This window comes from Dasypus novemcinctus, chromosome X (genome assembly GCF_030445035.2).
Source record: "Dasypus novemcinctus isolate mDasNov1 chromosome X, mDasNov1.1.hap2, whole genome shotgun sequence".
Classification (NCBI taxonomy): Eukaryota; Metazoa; Chordata; class Mammalia; order Cingulata; family Dasypodidae; genus Dasypus; species Dasypus novemcinctus.
Window position 1 is genome coordinate 185,865,246 of NC_080704.1, and position 17,186 is coordinate 185,882,431.

General features: G+C 49.2%; 1 protein-coding gene across 3 annotated transcripts in view; it reads right to left on the reverse strand.

The window, feature by feature from the left end:
• The window catches only part of MAMLD1 (mastermind like domain containing 1), a 101,749-nt gene that overhangs the window by 35,069 nt on the left and 49,494 nt on the right, over positions 1-17,186 (reverse strand). For all 3 annotated transcript variants that reach the window (XM_058291696.1, XM_058291697.2, XM_071212959.1), the window contains exons 2-3: positions 15,274-15,432; positions 622-2,313 (exon numbers count right to left, since the gene is read on the reverse strand). In XM_058291696.1, coding sequence (XP_058147679.1) covers positions 622-2,313; positions 15,274-15,369 — 1,788 coding nt within the window. In that variant the 5' untranslated portion in view covers positions 15,370-15,432. The remainder of the gene's footprint in view (positions 1-621; positions 2,314-15,273; positions 15,433-17,186) is intronic.

The following is a 17,186-nucleotide window of genomic DNA, read 5'->3' on the forward strand; positions in this document are numbered from 1 at the left end:
CCACCGATGAGATATAGGGGGTGAGGGGAGAAGTCAGGAGTGATTTCTCTGCCTGGTTTCAAGTTCCCACTCTGTCCCTTGTTAACTGTGTGACTCTGGGCAAGTCCTTCCAACTCTATGAGCCTCTGGTTCATCATGTGAAAAGGAGATGATGAGAGTAACTGTTTCACACTTCAGGACCTGCCAAGTGTCCAACACACAGAGAGAGGCACCCCAAAGGAGCTCAGTGTCACTTCTTGGAGACTCATCATTCCTCCTAGTACTGGCAGGGATAGGACTTGAATGCTTCCATGCAATTTCCTGGTACTCTGAGATGTCCTCACTGGCCCTGTGCTGGGGATCATGCCGTTCTCCCCTGCTTCACCCCTTCCCCTGGGAGCACCTTGAGTGCGCACAGCTTCTGCCCAGGAAAGTTACATGACCTCAACCATAACCCTGGCCTCATGAACACCGTGCTTCAACCACAGAATGAGCTGGCCTTGACATGCTTTTCCCGATTCAAGCCCAGCCTTAGAAAGACTGGGAGCCTGGATGTGCCCCCCAAAGCCAGGGACCAAGAGCATATGACACAGTCCTCATTTCCTAAACAAAGCCACACAATCAACAGCAAGACTGGCTTACCTGTCTAGGTAGAGAGGGCATGGAGTCCAAGGCTGTGGCCCGCTGAAAGCGCTGGGGCTGCTGCATCATCTGCTGCAGAAGGAACGAGGACTCGTCAGGCTGCTGCTGCAAGGTGGCGGTGGCCGTGGCGGTGGCCGAGGGGGCCTGGGCCAGCGTTGGCTGCTGCAGGTAGTGGAGCAGAGAAGGCTGCCTAGAGGCAACAGGCATGGAGGGGGTCTTCTGGGGGCCCGGCTCTGAGGCAAAATGTGACAAGGGTTTGGTGTTGCCGAAGGTGAATGGCTCTGGGGCCCCTGGGCTGGGGCTGGCCAGTCCCTGCTGCATGATCATGCTCAGGGTTTGGGATGAGTTGGCGGTCATGGGCTTAAAGATGGCATTTGCTTGCTGCTGCTGCTGCTGCTGCTGCTGCTGCTGGCTTAATGGGTTGCTGGTGGGAGCAAGGCCCCGGGTCACAGAACACTGGGGAGTGAAGGACTGCTGCGGCAGGCCTGGGCTGGAGAGCTGCTCCGGCCGATAGGGCGGGGAGGGCCCGGGGTTGCTGGTGGGCAGCGCGGACATCAGGTGTCCCTGAGGGGTCTTGATGGTCGAGGACATCAGGTTGGCAAGGATGGAGCTCTGAGGGCCGAACGGTGGCTGCTGATGGAGCGCTGCGCTGGGGGGCTTCTCAGGAGCATAGGGCACGGGGGTTCCGAGGGCAGCACTGCTGCTGGTGGCCATGCTGGAGAGTAAGGCATTGGGCAAGCCTTGGAGGGTGCTTCCCAAGCTGCTGGATGACATGCAGGACACCATGAGGCTCTGCTGGCTAAATGGCAGTGGCGGTTGTGGCGATGGCACTGGGCGGTAGGGTGGGGAGAGGCCTGGGGGGGGCAGGCCAGACCAGCCGGGCACAGGCCCTTGACGCTTGGTGGCGGATCCCTGCTTGCTGGCTGCCAGCGCCTTCAGCTGATGGGCATGGTGCCACTGGGGCCCTGGCAGTGGGGGCAATGCAATGGGGAGCATGGCCGGGCCCTGGCTCTTGGCCTGCGCCATCGAAGAACTGGGCAAGACCATCTGCTTACTGGTTGAAGGAAGTGCATAGCTGATCCCTGCGGAGGAGGCAGGGATTTGAAGCGGCACACCCACGGCTTGGCTGCAACTGGAAGCAAACTCCTTGCTGGGAGCAAGGCTCTCCAAGTGTGGCATCTGGACCGGAGGCTTGGGAGCTGTGCCCAGGGGTGCCTGGGGATGGCCTAAGGCCAGTGGGTCTTCCGGCTTGCTCCCCAGGATCTTCTCAAGATCTAGCTCACTAGAAGAAGGCTCTTGAACTTTTGTTAGTTCCTCCAGCAGATCCTGGAGCTCCTGGTCAACGGCTGGCATGCTGTTTACTTTGTCATAGTAAGAGAGAGTTGGTCCTTTCAGTCCCATTTCTGCAGTTGGTGGCATCACAAATGGGGAGCCCATAGCACTGCCATTCATGGGATTATTTTCCAGCATCAATGAATGGCCAACTACGCCCATGGCTGCGGAGCCAGGATTCATTGCTGACACAGGAACCTGCAGCTCTGCACACGGGTTACTGGGATGGGCACCTGGACCCATAGATAGGGTGACATCTTCAAGGCAGGGTCTTTTAATTTTATTCGGGTAACCCCCTTCAGCCATGCCTGGAAATTGGAAGTTGTCTCCTTCCTGCCTCCTCTTAATGGTTCCCTGTGGCTGAAAGAGAAGAAAAGAGGAGGGAAGAAAAGAGAAAGATTTTTATAAAGGTCTGGCACATTAAAGCTAATAACAGGATACCTGCAAGGTAAAACAGACATCCCTGTTTAAAGACCAATGGGTGTCAACTAGAAAGTACAGCCTATTTTTGGAAACACAATCCTGGTTTCTTTGTTGCTGTGTTTATTTAAACTGTCTTGTCACATTTCAAGCAGTGCATTATGCTGTCTGCATACTCAGGAAGACAGAAAGCCATGCAAAAGATATTCTTTGCCCAATTAGAGGGGAGTTCAATGAAACCACACAGAAATCACTAAATCGCAGGCACTGAAGAGCAAACTAGAAGTAGCTAAGGTATTTTCAATTCTTCTTGCCTATGGATACCCCAATTTAAAAAAAAAGAAGAGTGCAGCCTAGACACTTCGCTTTTAGTGTTTTAGTGCTTTTAGTGTCTTGGTCAAATGCAGCCGGCTACAGGATCAATGGGATCCCGCAGAGCTTTAAAGGAGTGAGGCAGCTCTGCACGTCCAGGAAGAGATCATGTTTAGGGGAAAAGGCAGGTGGCAAAACATGAATTATAGTGTGATTTCATTTATTTACACACACACCCCACTACATACATATAAAACTAACCTGGAGGGGTCTCCAGCCAACCACTATTCTAGTCTGGGATCTGCCCCTGGGGCAGCTGCCCACCAGGTATCAACGCACTGCTTGTGAGCGATGCAGAGCTCCCGAAAGCTTTTTTTTTTTTTTACAAAGATATGCCTTAGTTTTTCCCCTCCCCCTCCCCCGCCCGGCTGTTTCTGCTCTCTCTGCCCACACGCTGTGTGATCTTCAATATATATTTCTCTTCTAGTCTTTTTAAATTTTTTTCCTTCTTTAGACTATTTTTCTTTAAATGTTACATTCAAAAAATGTAAGAGGTCCCCATATACCCACCCCCCACCACACTCCTCCCACATCAACAACCTCTTTCATCATCATGGGATATTTATTGCATTTGGTGAATTTAAAAAAATTGCATTTTGGAGCACTACTGTACCATATGGATAGTGGTTTACATTGTAGTTTACACTCTCCCCCAGTCCACCCAGTGGGTTATGGCAGGACATACAATGTCCAGCATTTGTCCCTGCAGCACCACCCAGGTCAACTCCAAGTCCTGAAAATGCCCCCACATCACATCTCTTCTTCCCTCTCCCTACCCTCAGTGCTACCATGGCCACTTTCTCCACATCAGTGCTACAATTACTACCAAGCACCAGCTGATGATGTAACTAGAAAAAGACCTTGAATAAAAGGGTCAACTCAGACCAGCAGAATATCTCAGCCTACATGTAATCTCAGGTGTTAAAAACTGCTTTATGACTTTGGATAAAAGGGGGAAATGGAAAGGACAAATGAGTTTATATGGCTAAGAGTCTCCAAAAAAGAGCCGGGAGGTCATCAGAGGGGTAATGCTTATGCACACCTCAGCAGGGTCCCAGAGACAGCCAAAGTAGGTAGAAGCCCAGGTGCTGGTTCTCCTGAGGGCTACAGAGACCCACAGGTTCTATGGTCATGACAGATGACTCTGGAGTTCAGGGCCATATCAATCGGCCCTACTTTAGTCTTCTCTTAAATGGCTTCCTACAAGTCATCTGTGGGGGAAGGTGAAAGGTGTGTGCTCTTGACCAAAATCAGGAAAGGAAATCACCTCAAAACAGACAGTCTAACAGACATGTTTCTCTTGAAATAATCACGTAAGAAAGCGCTTTCTAGCTTTAGAAGTGTTGCCAGGACCTGGGGTGCTGACCTTCTTGACTCCCTCACCTTTGGCTCTTTCTCTCCCTGGATGAGCTTATAGGTCACTAGGGCTCTGGGCATGCTTGGGGGCAAAGTGAAGGTCAAAAGAGAACCCCAGGGTTGTGCTCAGGCCTGGCTGCACATCAGAATTCCTTAGAAACATCCAGATTCCCAGGCCCTCTTGCCACAAAACTATCGCTTCGTTCTCATCTGGATAGAAGAACCCAGGCAACTGGATGTTTTCAAGGTTCCATGGCTGATTCTACATGGACAGCCAGGGGGAAAGCCACTGGCCTGGAACACGGATGGAGGCAGCTTGACGTGGGGCCCTGGGTTCCAGGCAGGCACCATGAGATCTGAGTCTTGGCCTTGCCGTTTATCCTCCCAGGAGTAGCTTACCACGCAACTGGCCCACAGCAGGGGCTCATGGAACATCACCTGAATGAAGCAGTGGACCACGGGGCAGCTCACAAACAAGCCATCAGTTCCTAGACTGAGACTTGGTCTCTTCTACATTCTCCCAAAGAATGTAAAGAAATGCAATATATTCAAAGTGTAAATGTATGAAACAGACTCATAAGGGGCCCAGTGTGCTGGCCATGACACCTTGCATTGAAGTCTGCAGAACAGCAGGCCAAGTGTGCGGGGTGAGAGCACCCATCATCCATATCAAAGCAAACGTGAAGCTCCTGCGGGGTGTCAAGAGGTGCCCCGTTCCTGGTGGATCTGAGGAGCTAGAGCAGGTAGTCCTTTCGCTAGGCCAAGTCTTTGGCTGGAACTCTTGGTGAGGATACTAATGTCAGGCGGGCATGTCACCTTGCTTTTCCTGGGAATAGGGCAGAAGCAGTGAAGAGGAGCAGGGGTTGACCAAGACTCCACTGTTAAGAGTCTGTGCATTTTGGCCTGAAGTGCCCTGGATGCACTGCGAGAATGCCAGCCAACCCCAAACGAGGCCAAGCGAGGCAGGTTGTGCTTACAATAACATATGCTATTCTAGCGAGGCTGAGCATTTCCATTTCCTGCTTCACACATGTTCTCCTGTCTCTAGCCACGTACCATGCATCATCCTACCCTCTCACGGTGAGAGAGGGTAATAATAATAATTATTATTTTGACAATAAGCAAATGAGTAGATACCGGCAGGATTTCTAGAAAATTTATCTCAGCCTTCTCTTTTTACAGAAAATGGAATGGCGTGCGACTTGCCTGTGGTCACACAACTGGTTAGGTGATAATGACAAAAGTAGACCCCAGGTGTCCCAACTCGAGTCTGAAGTCTGGCCTTTGGGGGGAGGGACAGTGAGGGGTGGTGCCCTGGCACCACACAGGATGCCTGCACAACCCCACTTCATACTGGCGCAGAGAGAGCCACCCATGCGCTCCTCCAGGACCTTATACACCTTCTTTACAACGCACATCAAAGCATGTGATGGCTTCCCACCTCCCCACCTTGCCCCCACCCCCACTAATGAGAAAACAAAGGCAAGCTTTCTAATAGGGGCCAAGTTCAGCTCTGAAGGCAAGTTTATTTCTGGTCCTGGTCCTGCCTGAACAGTGACAACGTGGCAACTCTCTCCCTTCTACAAATGATAAAAAAGGCAAAGACTTCTTGGAACTGATCTAGATTATCAGTGTACAGTCTGGGCTCCCAAAATGGGCATAGTGAGGATAAAGAATACAACTGTGTCTATTACTCTCTCTGAAGAAGTCGGTCAGGCTATTCAAAGCTTACTTCTGGACGCGCTCTCTTGAAGTTCAACATGAACACCAAGAAAAGGCCCACTTCCTACTAGGTAAGAATGTAGGAGGCTGAAGGTCTGCAGGGAAGGTCAGCTGAGGAGCCTCAATTTCCCTCCCAGGCAGTGGGCAAGTAGGCTCTGGGGAAAATGGTCAGAAAGGTGAAGACTGTCTCCTTCCAGTTGGTTCAGGCCAATTTGCTTTGCTGATTCTCTCCCAAATACATCCACACTCCACCAGAAACTTTTACACTTTGCCCCTGCAAGTTTCCAAGCCCCTGATGTTGAACTTCATTCTTCCCTTCTTCAGTCTAGGCCCACGAGGAAGAAGAAATGGCAGGTCAGCCTAGAGAGGCACACGGACGCAACAAACGCATTGTTCGCCTTGTGCATTGGCGCCCCCTGCAAAGAACTGAACTGTATGCTCTCTTTGAGCAAGTCCCCCCTCCTGGCTTCTCAAAGACATCTTTATCACACTGGTGATGCTACAGGGGAATGTATTTGGAGGAGATGGGATCAGGGCTTCTTCCTGTGAAAAGAGGCCAACCTGGGAATCTGAGGAGTTGTATGAGAGATCCAGCTTCTCTACATCCTCACCAGCATTTGCTGTCCTCACCAATTTTTTTCAACTGAGCTGAAATTCCCACAGCAATTGAGTGGTGTTGAGCTCATTCACAGTGTTGTACGACCATCACTTCTACCTCGTTCCAGCATGTTTTCATCCTCTCAAAGGGAAAGCTCATACCCATTAGGCAGTCACTCTCAGTCCCTCCTTCCCCAGGCCCTGGCAAACACTAATGTGCTTTCAGTCTGTACAGATTTACCTCTTCTGGGCATCTCACCTAAATGGAACCCTTCTGAGACTGGCTAATTTCACTTAGCAGGGCTCAGCCATGTAGCACGCAGCAGCAGTTCACTTTTTATGACTAAATGCTAGTCCATCGTATGGATAGGCCACATCTTGTTTATCCATCCATCAGCTGATGGACACTTGGATTGGTTCCACCTTTTGGCTATCATGGCACTGCCTTGTCCATCCTTTGGAAGTCTTTCCTGTGGCACACCTCCCTTCCCTGCCACCTGCAGCTCCTCCAGCTGATAAACATCTGGAACCCCATCATCTGCTGTTTATCAATCGGCCAAGCAGGAAACCCCTCCAGGGCCATCTCGGGACACAGGGTGGCCAGAAGCAGCAGGAGATGTGCCTGCAGGAGGAACAAGCACTTGCCCAGTAGGCTGATGTGCTTAGCACCCCTGTTTTGCACATGGGTAACTGAGGCTTGGGGGGGGGGGCAGACGGCTTGCTAAAATCACACAGCCAGTCAGTGGCAGAGCAGAGCCAGCCTTCAGCCTGGACAGCAGGGTCCAGTAAGCCAGCCAGCCCCGAAGGAAATGGGAGGTTATCCTGGGGCACCGAGAGATGGGCAGGTCATTTCAGCTCTGCACACTTTGCTTGAGGATAAAAACCTGCTGTTCTGTCTCAGTCGTGACATTTGGATTTGCCTGCTAGAACTATACTTGCCCTAAAGTTTTCTAAATTACACACCCCAGGGTTGCACCTGATGAGGAAAATCCTAATGTGGATTTTTGATGTCCACTAATAGAGCCTGGTTGCTGGGAATCTTCAGATCCTCCCCGGTCCACTTATTTTCCAGCAAAGTCCTCAACGTGCACTGCTGTGTCTAGCCAGAAGATTCAAGTTCAGATTCTGGGGCTTGAACTGCCAGACACAACTCCCTGGGCTGCAGATGGTGTCTGAGAAGGATTCAAATCAGTTCTCTCTGCTCCACCACCAGGAATAGCACTTGAAAACCAGTTCCTGTCCAGTTGGGAAGGGGTAACCTGATCACCAAAGAAATGCCTCGACTCCAGAGAGCAGAACTTAGCAGTGTGGGGTGGTGAGAGGGCTGGAGGCAGCAGCCTCTAACCCTCACTAAATGTCTTAGCCTTGCCACTAACCAGTGGTCACCTAGAGCAAGTCATTCTCCCTCTTTGAGCCTCAGTTTTCTTACCTATAATATGGAGAAAGTGAGGCCTTTCACAAATTTGGGAAATGTGAAGTTAGCATAGCATCAGGCACGGTGTAGATACCAAATAAATATTTTCTCTCTCTCTCTCTCTCTCTCTTTCTCTCTCTCTCTGTCTCCCCACTCTTAAAAATGCAAACACATTCTTGGTGGTCCTAAAATAGGCTTCTAAATGGCTGACTCAGCAGCATTTGCCATTCAAGGCAGTTCTGCCTTTGGTCGTTGGCTGCTCTCCAAACAGCTGTACACAAAGCTTACTTCTGTAAACCAGGTCACAACTAAATGTAGCAAGGGTTTGTCATTGAAAGGCAATCCTCAAAAAATCCTTTTATGAGATGAACGAGTCCTCCTCCAAAGTTATCTTTCTTAAAAAGTGTGCATTTGCCAGAATACACACTGAAGTCCCACAGCCCCAAAGCACTCAAAAAGTAACAAAAGTAGGTTACATATTGAAAATGTTGACAATTTAAGAAATATGTACAGTTCTTTCACAAGATGCAGAAAGTGTCTGTGATTGCATAGTGGAAGGTATCATATAACCTGAAAAAGTATGTGTGTGTTGGAGGTGGTAGAGGTGGAGGCAGTGGTGGTGCTGGTGGTGACAGAGGTGGTGGTGGTGATGGAGGTGGTGATGATGGTGGTGATGGTGGTGGTGGTGGTGGTGGTGGTGGAGGTGGTGACGGTGGAGGTGCTGGTGTTGGTAGTGGTGGTGATGGTGGAGGTGGTGGTGGTGGTGATGGTAGTGGAGGTGGTGATGGTGGAAGTAGTGGTAGTGGTGGTGGTGGTGGTGATGGTGGAGGTGATGATGGTGATGGTGGTGGAGGTGGTGATGGTGCTGGTGGTGATGGAGATGGTGATGGTAGTGATGGTGGTGGAGGTGCTGGTGGTGATGGTGGAGGTGGTGGTGGTGGTGGTGGTGGTGGTGGTGGTGGTGGTGGTGGTGGGGACAGAGGAGGTAGCTGTGATAGCAGTAGTGCAGGAAACGGCTGTAGAGGTGATGGTGATGATGTTCTGGTTGTGTTGTTGGGATCAGAGGGGTCCCTGCAGGACATTTCCTTCTTCTTATACTGCTCTGTCAGAACCTTCTCTGACCAGGCCACAGGAAGAAGATTGAGTCTGAATGCGTTATTAACAGAAACCTCAAAACAGTCTCCCTGTAGTCATTCACAATGATGTTTTTCTACCTGGAAAACTGAAGCTGCATTACTGAGTAAATCACAGGAGATTTTTGTCTATATGTTGCCAATAAAAAATTTTTCTGACAGATTTAACTACAGCAAAGGGCAAGAATTTCTAAGTCTCCAGCTGTCATGTGGCTATAGAAAAAGCATGGCCAGCAGTTAGCTACTGTGCACTTAGCTGCCTGAAGCCTTATATCCAGAAAGCAGAAAGTGGGTCTTGTGGTGTTTGGAGGCTGGCTTCCAGGAAGGATTTTATTTGGGCCAAGTTCATTGTTCTAAATCCCAGCGGCTTGGTTTGAGGGAGGAAAAGAGGCAAGAAATGTTCAGGGAAGGAGAGCGAATCCCCAGAGGGCCTCTGCAGGCCCCAGGAAGCCACTGGGTGGAGGAGTTAAACAGAAGAATGAGCTGCCCGATCTGTTTGTAAAAGATCTACCTACTCTGGTGTGGAGGGTGGGGGAGAAATGGATGCTGCGGGAAGGAGAGGAGCCATTGCAGAGGACAACACGAACCAAGTGCCCAGGGGCCTAGATCAGGGGTTGGCAAGCTCTTCCTGTAAAGAATCACGTAGTAAACACTGTCAGCTTTGGAGGCCATGTGGCCTCCGCTGCAACTCTACAACTCTTTGGGGTAGACAATACGTTAATAACTGGGCGTGGCTGTGTTCCAATAAAACTTGATTTACAAAAACAGGCCAGAGTTTGCTGACCCCTGACCTAGAGCACTGTGGGGAGCAAAGCACCTCCCGCAAGGGAAGTAAGTTGACTCTGAGTTGCCCCTCAGGCTGCAGGCATTTTTCACCTTCCCAAAAGAGAGCTAGCATTATTGCACATCCCTGGGTGGGTGGGTGGGGGGGAGTACCCCCTCCAGAATCCCGGGGGGCCTGGTGCTTCCAGTCTCCTCGAAGGGGCATCAAGGAGCCCCAAGATGCGGCTTCACTTCTGTCCTCCCGCCCCCCACCCCAGGTGGGGCGTGTATCTTGCCACCTCCACTGACCTTACTCTCGGAAGCTTGGGGCTGCTCCCTACTCCGCACCTAGCCTGGTGACAGCACACAGCTGGCCGCTGCAGATTTGAATCAACCATTGAAGAAAAAGCTTTTCTGGAGGTTGTTGATGTGGGAGGAGTGTGTGTGCGGGGGTGTGGGGTAATATGGGAACCTCTTGTATTTTTTAATGTAACATTTTGTGTGATCTATGTGTCTTTTAAAAAAAAGACAATGAACAAAATAATAATACAAATTTTTAAAGACCGCTTTTCTGCAAATGATCTTGCTCTCTTCCCATTTCCAGCACAAGGCCAAGAGACAACCGTTTTTCAGAAACTGTGATGGATTCACTAACTGGCTCAGTAACCCTGGCCATGTCCCCTCTGTGTGCCCCTGGCCTCTGCTTGTGTCCAACAAAGGGCTTTGGCTGGGCAATTCCTAAGGAAACTTCTGGCAAAGGTTAACAGCAGTCACTGCTTACAGTGCATTTACTATGTGTCAGGAGGTGCTGAGCAAAGGAGGGGAAGAGAGGGAGATGAGGAGAAGGGAAGGGGGGAAGGAGGGGAAAGAGGAAAAAAGGCATGGGGGGAGGAGAGGCCTAATAAATTATTCTACAATCAAATTCTGTAAAGCAAGCCTCAGAAGCAAATACTCCTGCTCCTGAGGCCTGGGAGTCAGCACCCCAGGGCAAGCTTATGCTGGGGTTTCCAGTGAAGGAAGAGCCCTGGGTGTGGGGAACCATGGGCCGTGATCCCAGCTTGCACACAGCCTGGCAGGGGGTGGTACGTAAGCCTCCACTGGGCTCTCCTGCCTCCCCTGCCCTGGGCTCCAACAGCGTCTGCTCCCCTCCCCGGAGCAGCCCCAGCTCCCGGCACCTGTTACCTTGGGCCGAATGTCCAGGCAGCTGTTGGCAGGGGCTGGGCAGGAAAAGGGCAGTGGCAACATGGGCTGCTGGCAGCTCAGAAAGAGGCAGGGCTGAGCTCCCAGAAGGCAGCTGCAAAATGCAACCCCCCCTTCCCTGCATCTTGCCCCTCAAACAAGCAGAGATTTGCAGGACCCCAGCCCGGAAGCCTGGCAGGGCCCGGAGGTGAGGCACGCCCAGCCCATGCGGGAGGGAGCCCTCTGAGGGTAAGGGACCTGCCCGGCTTCCCACCCTGGTCAGGTCTCTGTGCAGGGGAAACGGCCCCCCAAGCGCAGAAGGAGGAGGGAGAAAAGAGAGAGAGCAGCTGTGTGCCCTGTGGGGAGGATCCTTACAAGAGAAAGGGGCGGACAGACTGCGGCCCTTGACCCCAATGCTCCCCGGGCCCAGAGTGTCCCTATCTACGCAGCTGCCATCGCCCTTCTGATCCAAAGAACTGAACAAGTGCCAATCTCTGATCATTCAAAAGTCTCAACAGCGGTAACATCTTGTGCGGTTTAAAGTGCATTCACATCCATCCTTGTTCCTCGTCATCCCTGAAGCCCTGAACCAGGCAGAGACAGGCTCAGGGCCTCAGGAAGTGGTGGTGACAGCTGCCTGCCTGATGGCCCCAGGGGCCACCTGGGCTCTAGAAGTGAGACTCAGATGCCTGAGCTCCCCCAGCCAAGGGCAGCAGCGGGGCTGGCCCACAATGCTGGTTAGCGAGCTCATCCTGGGTCCAGGCAAGCTGCCTCTGCTACCAGAATGAAAGCTACAGGCAATCTCCGCTCTTTGTGCCCACTGCTCTAGCCTGCAGAAAGCTGCTAGCCTACTGACTGTGTGAATGTGGGAAAGTCTTCTGCCTCTCTGACCCCCTGGCGGCCGATGAGCCAATGCTCACAGAGCACCTGGCACAAGAGAGACACTCGCTCGTTCTCTCCGCCTGATCTAGCCCAGGGCTTGGCACAGTGTAGATCACACTCATGCCCTCTGACCTCAAGAGGAAGAGGACTTGCTCAAGGTTTCACAAAGAGCTTGTTACAGCCCTGGAATCAGACCGGAGTTCTTACTCTGACTCCAGTGCTCTTTTTGCATGGGGCAAGCATGCATCCCCCAAGCTTGGGAAGCTCAGAATGAGTACTGGCTGAGAAGGCTAGTCGCAACCCATTACCATTAAATGGCTGAACACAGAAGACGAGCAAAGAGTGCCCCCTCCCTTCCATTGTCCATGTAATGCCCCCAGCTTGTCCAGAAGCTGCCCTATGAATGAAATAGATGGCTGCTCAGAGATGGGGAATCTTTGCAACCTCTCCAAGGAAGTTCAAGGTCAGCTCTTTTCGAATTCTCATACTTAAATCTACTATTAAAACCACCTTGCATTTCCCCAGGGGTCTCAAAGTACTGTGTGATCAGCCAGTCCTTTGCACCCATGTGTGATGGGGTATAGATGGAGACAGAAATGGCATGTGACACACACATGCAGGCTCTGGGGCCCTCTCAATCTGGATGGCTAAGGCTAACACCTTCAAGAGTCTCACACCATCAGCCCACCCATCTGCGGGAGGAGCCAAGATCTGTCTCCTATTGAAATTCCATATGCTTAAAAAGAAATGAGCTATCAAGCCACAAAAAGTCAGATGTGACCTTTGCACACATTCCTCTTGTCACTTTTACTGAACCCGTGGTTGGCGCTGGGGTTGGTGTATACTCAGGAGACTTGAATCTCTGGACTGTCTATGTGCCAGCTGGGCCCTGAGCCTCAGCAGAGTTGCAACACCTACTCTCTGGTTCATCGGACTTACCCAGGTCAGGTAATAGGGAGGTGAAGATGCTCAACAACCACACCAAGAAACCAAGAGAGTGTCTATAACTACAAGCAGGAGAATCCCATCCATCAGCCATGTGGGATCTAAGCTCACTCTCTGTTTAGAGGTGGAATGGACATCGCCATCCCAGGGTTCACAAGATGGAGGAATATAATATGTATTAGAGTGAAATTGCTGGTATTCCACTATAGAACTAGTGATTAGTAATAGAAGAAACTGTAGCATTGATGTGGAGAAAAGGGCCACGGTAGTTGTTGAGGGCAGGGAGAGGGAAGAAGAGATGTGATGTGGGGGCATTTTTGGGACTTGAAGTTGTCCTGAATTTTATTGCAGGGACAGATGCAGGACATTATATATCCTGCCATTACCAACTGAATGGACTGGGGGAGACTGTAAACGACAATGTAAACTTTAATCCATGCGGTGCAGCAGTGCTCCAAAATCTATTCACCAAATGCAATGAATGTGTCACAATGATGAAAGAAGTTGTGGGAGGAGTGGGGTTGGGGGATAGCAGTATATGGGAACCTCTTATATTTTTTAATGTAACATTTTTTCTGATTCATGTACCTTTAAAAAAAGACAATTTATTATTAAAATAAATAAATAAAATTTTAAAAATAAAGCATGCCACAAAGCTACAGTGAAAAAAAAAAACCCTCATGGAGGAACATTATATTGCTAAGTATAAAAAGAGACTGAAAAGTCTACAGAATACGATTCCAATCATGTGACATGGCGTAAAAGACAAAAGTACAGGGACAGTAAAAATATCAGAGGTGCAGGGGGAGGTGAAGGGATAAAGAGGTAGCACTCAGGGGATGTTTAGGGCAGTGAAACTACTCTGAATGGCACTGTCCTGGTGGATAATTGACCTCACATATTTGTCAAAACACACAGAGCTGGGCAACAGGAAGAGGGAGCCCTAATGTAAGCTAAGGACTGTAGTAACCAATGTGCCCCACTAGTGTAATTCAACTTAGCTATTCTTGTGTCTGGTTCATCTGACCTTTGTAATAATCTCAAGATGTATAGGTCAGCCAGACGGGCAGCTTCTGATCAAGTGCAAGGTGGGACTCCAAAACAGTGAAGGTGAAGTTTGGGTGAGACTTACAAATGGCTCAAAAGACCATTTCCAAACCACATTCCAACCACACTTTTCAAAGACGGTTGGCAGGGTGGGTAAGCAGAAGGGGAAGAGGACCCCTGCAAATAGAATCTACCCCCCTTTTTTCCCTAGGATTGTGGCTCCGAGTGAGTGGAAACAAGTGTGAAACAAATTCAAAGCCACAGCTGAACCAGTAATGGTCTCTGGGTATGTCGCCAGGAGGTTTCCCTTTGCCGACTCAGTTGCTGACCATAAAAGAGCCACAAGAAAACAAAGGGTAACTAGGATGGAGGTTAGGGATTCCCATCGGGAAGATGCCTGACCAAAAGCCTGGCAATTTAGAGGACAGGTTGCTGTCTGCATAAATTGCTCCATCTCATCCAACTGCCATCTCTGGGAGAACTGGGCCTCCAAGTAAGCAAGTTTTGTAAATCTCTATATCCTCAACTGGTTGCCACATTCACAATACTTTGATAGTGGATAACAAGGGAAAAAGGAGAGAAGCAAGATTTCACTAATCTCCGCTCCACCCCACCCCCCAACCATGCACACATCAGAGTCATAAAATAGAAAGCCGACTTTCTATTTTAGAAACTGGATTGCCCTTGAAGTTGGAGAAGATGGGCCCTCTAGTTAGGTGAAATGACATTACCTCAGGGTCCCCAGCTCCTAGTTCTATGAACAGGAAAGAAAGGGACCCACAGCTCTATAAGAGCTGTTTCCTCTCCATTCTATTAATTTCTGAGATGAAGCAAGCCACTCCTCTGTGGGCGTACTACAGAGATAACAGCCATTGTGTTTGCTGTAAATCCTGCTACATGAGTCTTGGGAGATTGGTGATGTTGCAGCTTTTGTTGCCAAATTCAACCAAACAATGGCTCCCCTGGCCCCTGGAACTGCCTGCCACTGGAATCTCTAAAGCTGAGCCAGAACCTAGGCTGGATAGTGTCTGGGTTCCAAACGAGGAAAGTGGAAATGTGTCAAATAAGTTTCTAAAAAGACACTGGAACCAGGGAGTTGAATGGAAAGCCCTTTCTCAGTCCTACGAGGAAGCTAATGCAACACATCTCATCCCTGCCATTCCAACTCTCAATTTCTAGTAAGAGAAAAAGTAAGATATTCTTCCCTCTGGCCCATCCTCTATTTCTTGTTAAAGGGGTGCAGTGCAAAGAGCACTAGACAGGAAATCCAGTTGGAGCCTTGGATTATATGTTCGTCTCTTCCACAGACTCACAAGGGGTGGGGCCAGCTCAAGTCCTAGGTCTCTTCTAGGTCAGACTTGAGTTGTTTACATTTTGGCTTGGTTACCTGCTACCAAGTTTGCACAGATAATTTCAAATAACACATCTTATGTTCAAGATTAAGATTAGAAGCATTCAATGCCCCCCATCCCCCATAGCCCATTGTCTGACCGATTCCTGGAGCTTTCTGGGCTCCTGACGATTTCCCACCGTGGCGAAATGGGGAAGCGTGCTCTTGATTACAAGCCGACTTTTCCAGTCATCCATTGTTTGACCTGCAATTTTATTCTTGACTCTCCAAGGTGTTTCCCAAACGACCTAGACACAGGGCTTAGGGAGACAAAAAGTACACTCTTTCAGATATGAAGATGAGACCAGTGACCCCATGAATCACAGACTTTCTCTCTGAGGACAGGTTTATGTGGGGCCAGCCACATTCCTTCTCCTGAACCTCTCCCTTTCCCACCACCCTCATTGAGCCCACCCCACCCCCAGGGATGACAGGCACTTCTGTGAGGCAGTTGGTTGGGATAAGGGGGCTATCCCTGGCTGTGGACACAGCAAAACTCACTCGAGAGCTGAGGGGTGGGTGGAGGAGGGGCCTGATGGAATTAAACAATACTGGGCTTAAAGGCAGGGAATATGGGTCGTAGGTCTAGCTTTGCTTTAATGAGGCAAGCAGTGGGGTCCGGGGGAAAACCTTTTCCATTCTCTTAGCCACAGTTTTCTCATATGAAAAAAACCATGGTGGTTGGATCAACTGTCTTAGGGATCCTTCAGCTCTATGAGAGAGAGCCTTATGGCCCATAGAAGCAGCAGCCCCCAACTCTGACCCAGTGAGCACTCCACTAAGTAACACACAAGAAGAAAGCAATGAATGTTGGAATGTGCTCATGAAATCCCAGAACACTGGTTCAGAGGGAACTAAACGAGCAGACTGTGACCATGGCTAGCCCAATGTATGCCTTTCCATGAGAGATGAGCAGGTATACCCAGAGCCAGGTAAAGCTGTAATTTCTTTTTGTTTTTCATGATCTGGATGTGAAATGAGAGCTCTACTAAGACATTCATATAGTAGGACAACTTTCCTTCCCATGGCAGTACAAAATCAGAAGCTACAATTTCAATATCCAAACTTCTGCTTTTGGAGAGTTGGAAAAGTACTTCTCTCCATTCTTCCCACTGAATACAACCAAAACCCTGGACATTACATATAAAACAAAAATAAGAAGACTCTGAAAGGTGGAGAAGGCTGATCAGCTAGACATTTCAGGACCAAGGAATGATGTGGTAGTTTGAGTTCCTTGGGTTTCCTGTTTACTTCACATATCCTAAGCTTGGAGCTGAAGAATTTGGCAACTCAGATATGTGAATGCATTCTGTATTAAAAAAAAAAAAACGATTGCAATCCCACCCTGTCATCTAAGCAAAGGTCATGTGGGGAGCTTAGACTTCTACCCTCTCCTGGCAAAAACAAGGTACCTCTCCCCATTCCCACAAGTGGTGCCAGAAGAAGCCTAGTGGAGACTCAGGACTTTCATCCTTGCACAGCAGCAACGAGTCTGCAAACCCCACCCTTTCAATGTCAGTAAAGATCACATACTACTCCTTGCAGCCAGGGTAGCATCAGTGGAGGCCTAGTGGGGAATTAGAACTCCCACTCCAACCCAGCAGTCATGAAGAGACCCACCATAGTTGATGTCAATGAAGGCTAAGTGGGTAACCTGAATTTCTATACCCATCTGACAAAAATGAGGTGGCGCCCCTGTTCTCTGTCAGAGGAAGTCAGCTGAAATAGAAGATTTAAATAAGATCCAGTCTTATTACATAATATCCAAAATGTTTAGAAAACAGAAACAAAAACAGAATAAACAGTAAAAAATAGTAGAATTAAGTGCTAACTTATCAATAAATTAAAATATTTTTAAAATGGTCTAAATATATCAATTAAAAGACAAGGACTTGCAGAATGGATTACAAAATCATGATCCAACTATATGTTGTCTACAAAGTACTTCAAATATAATGACAAAAGCAGGTTGAAAGTAAAAGGATGGAAAATATGTTAATTATAATTTTTAAAA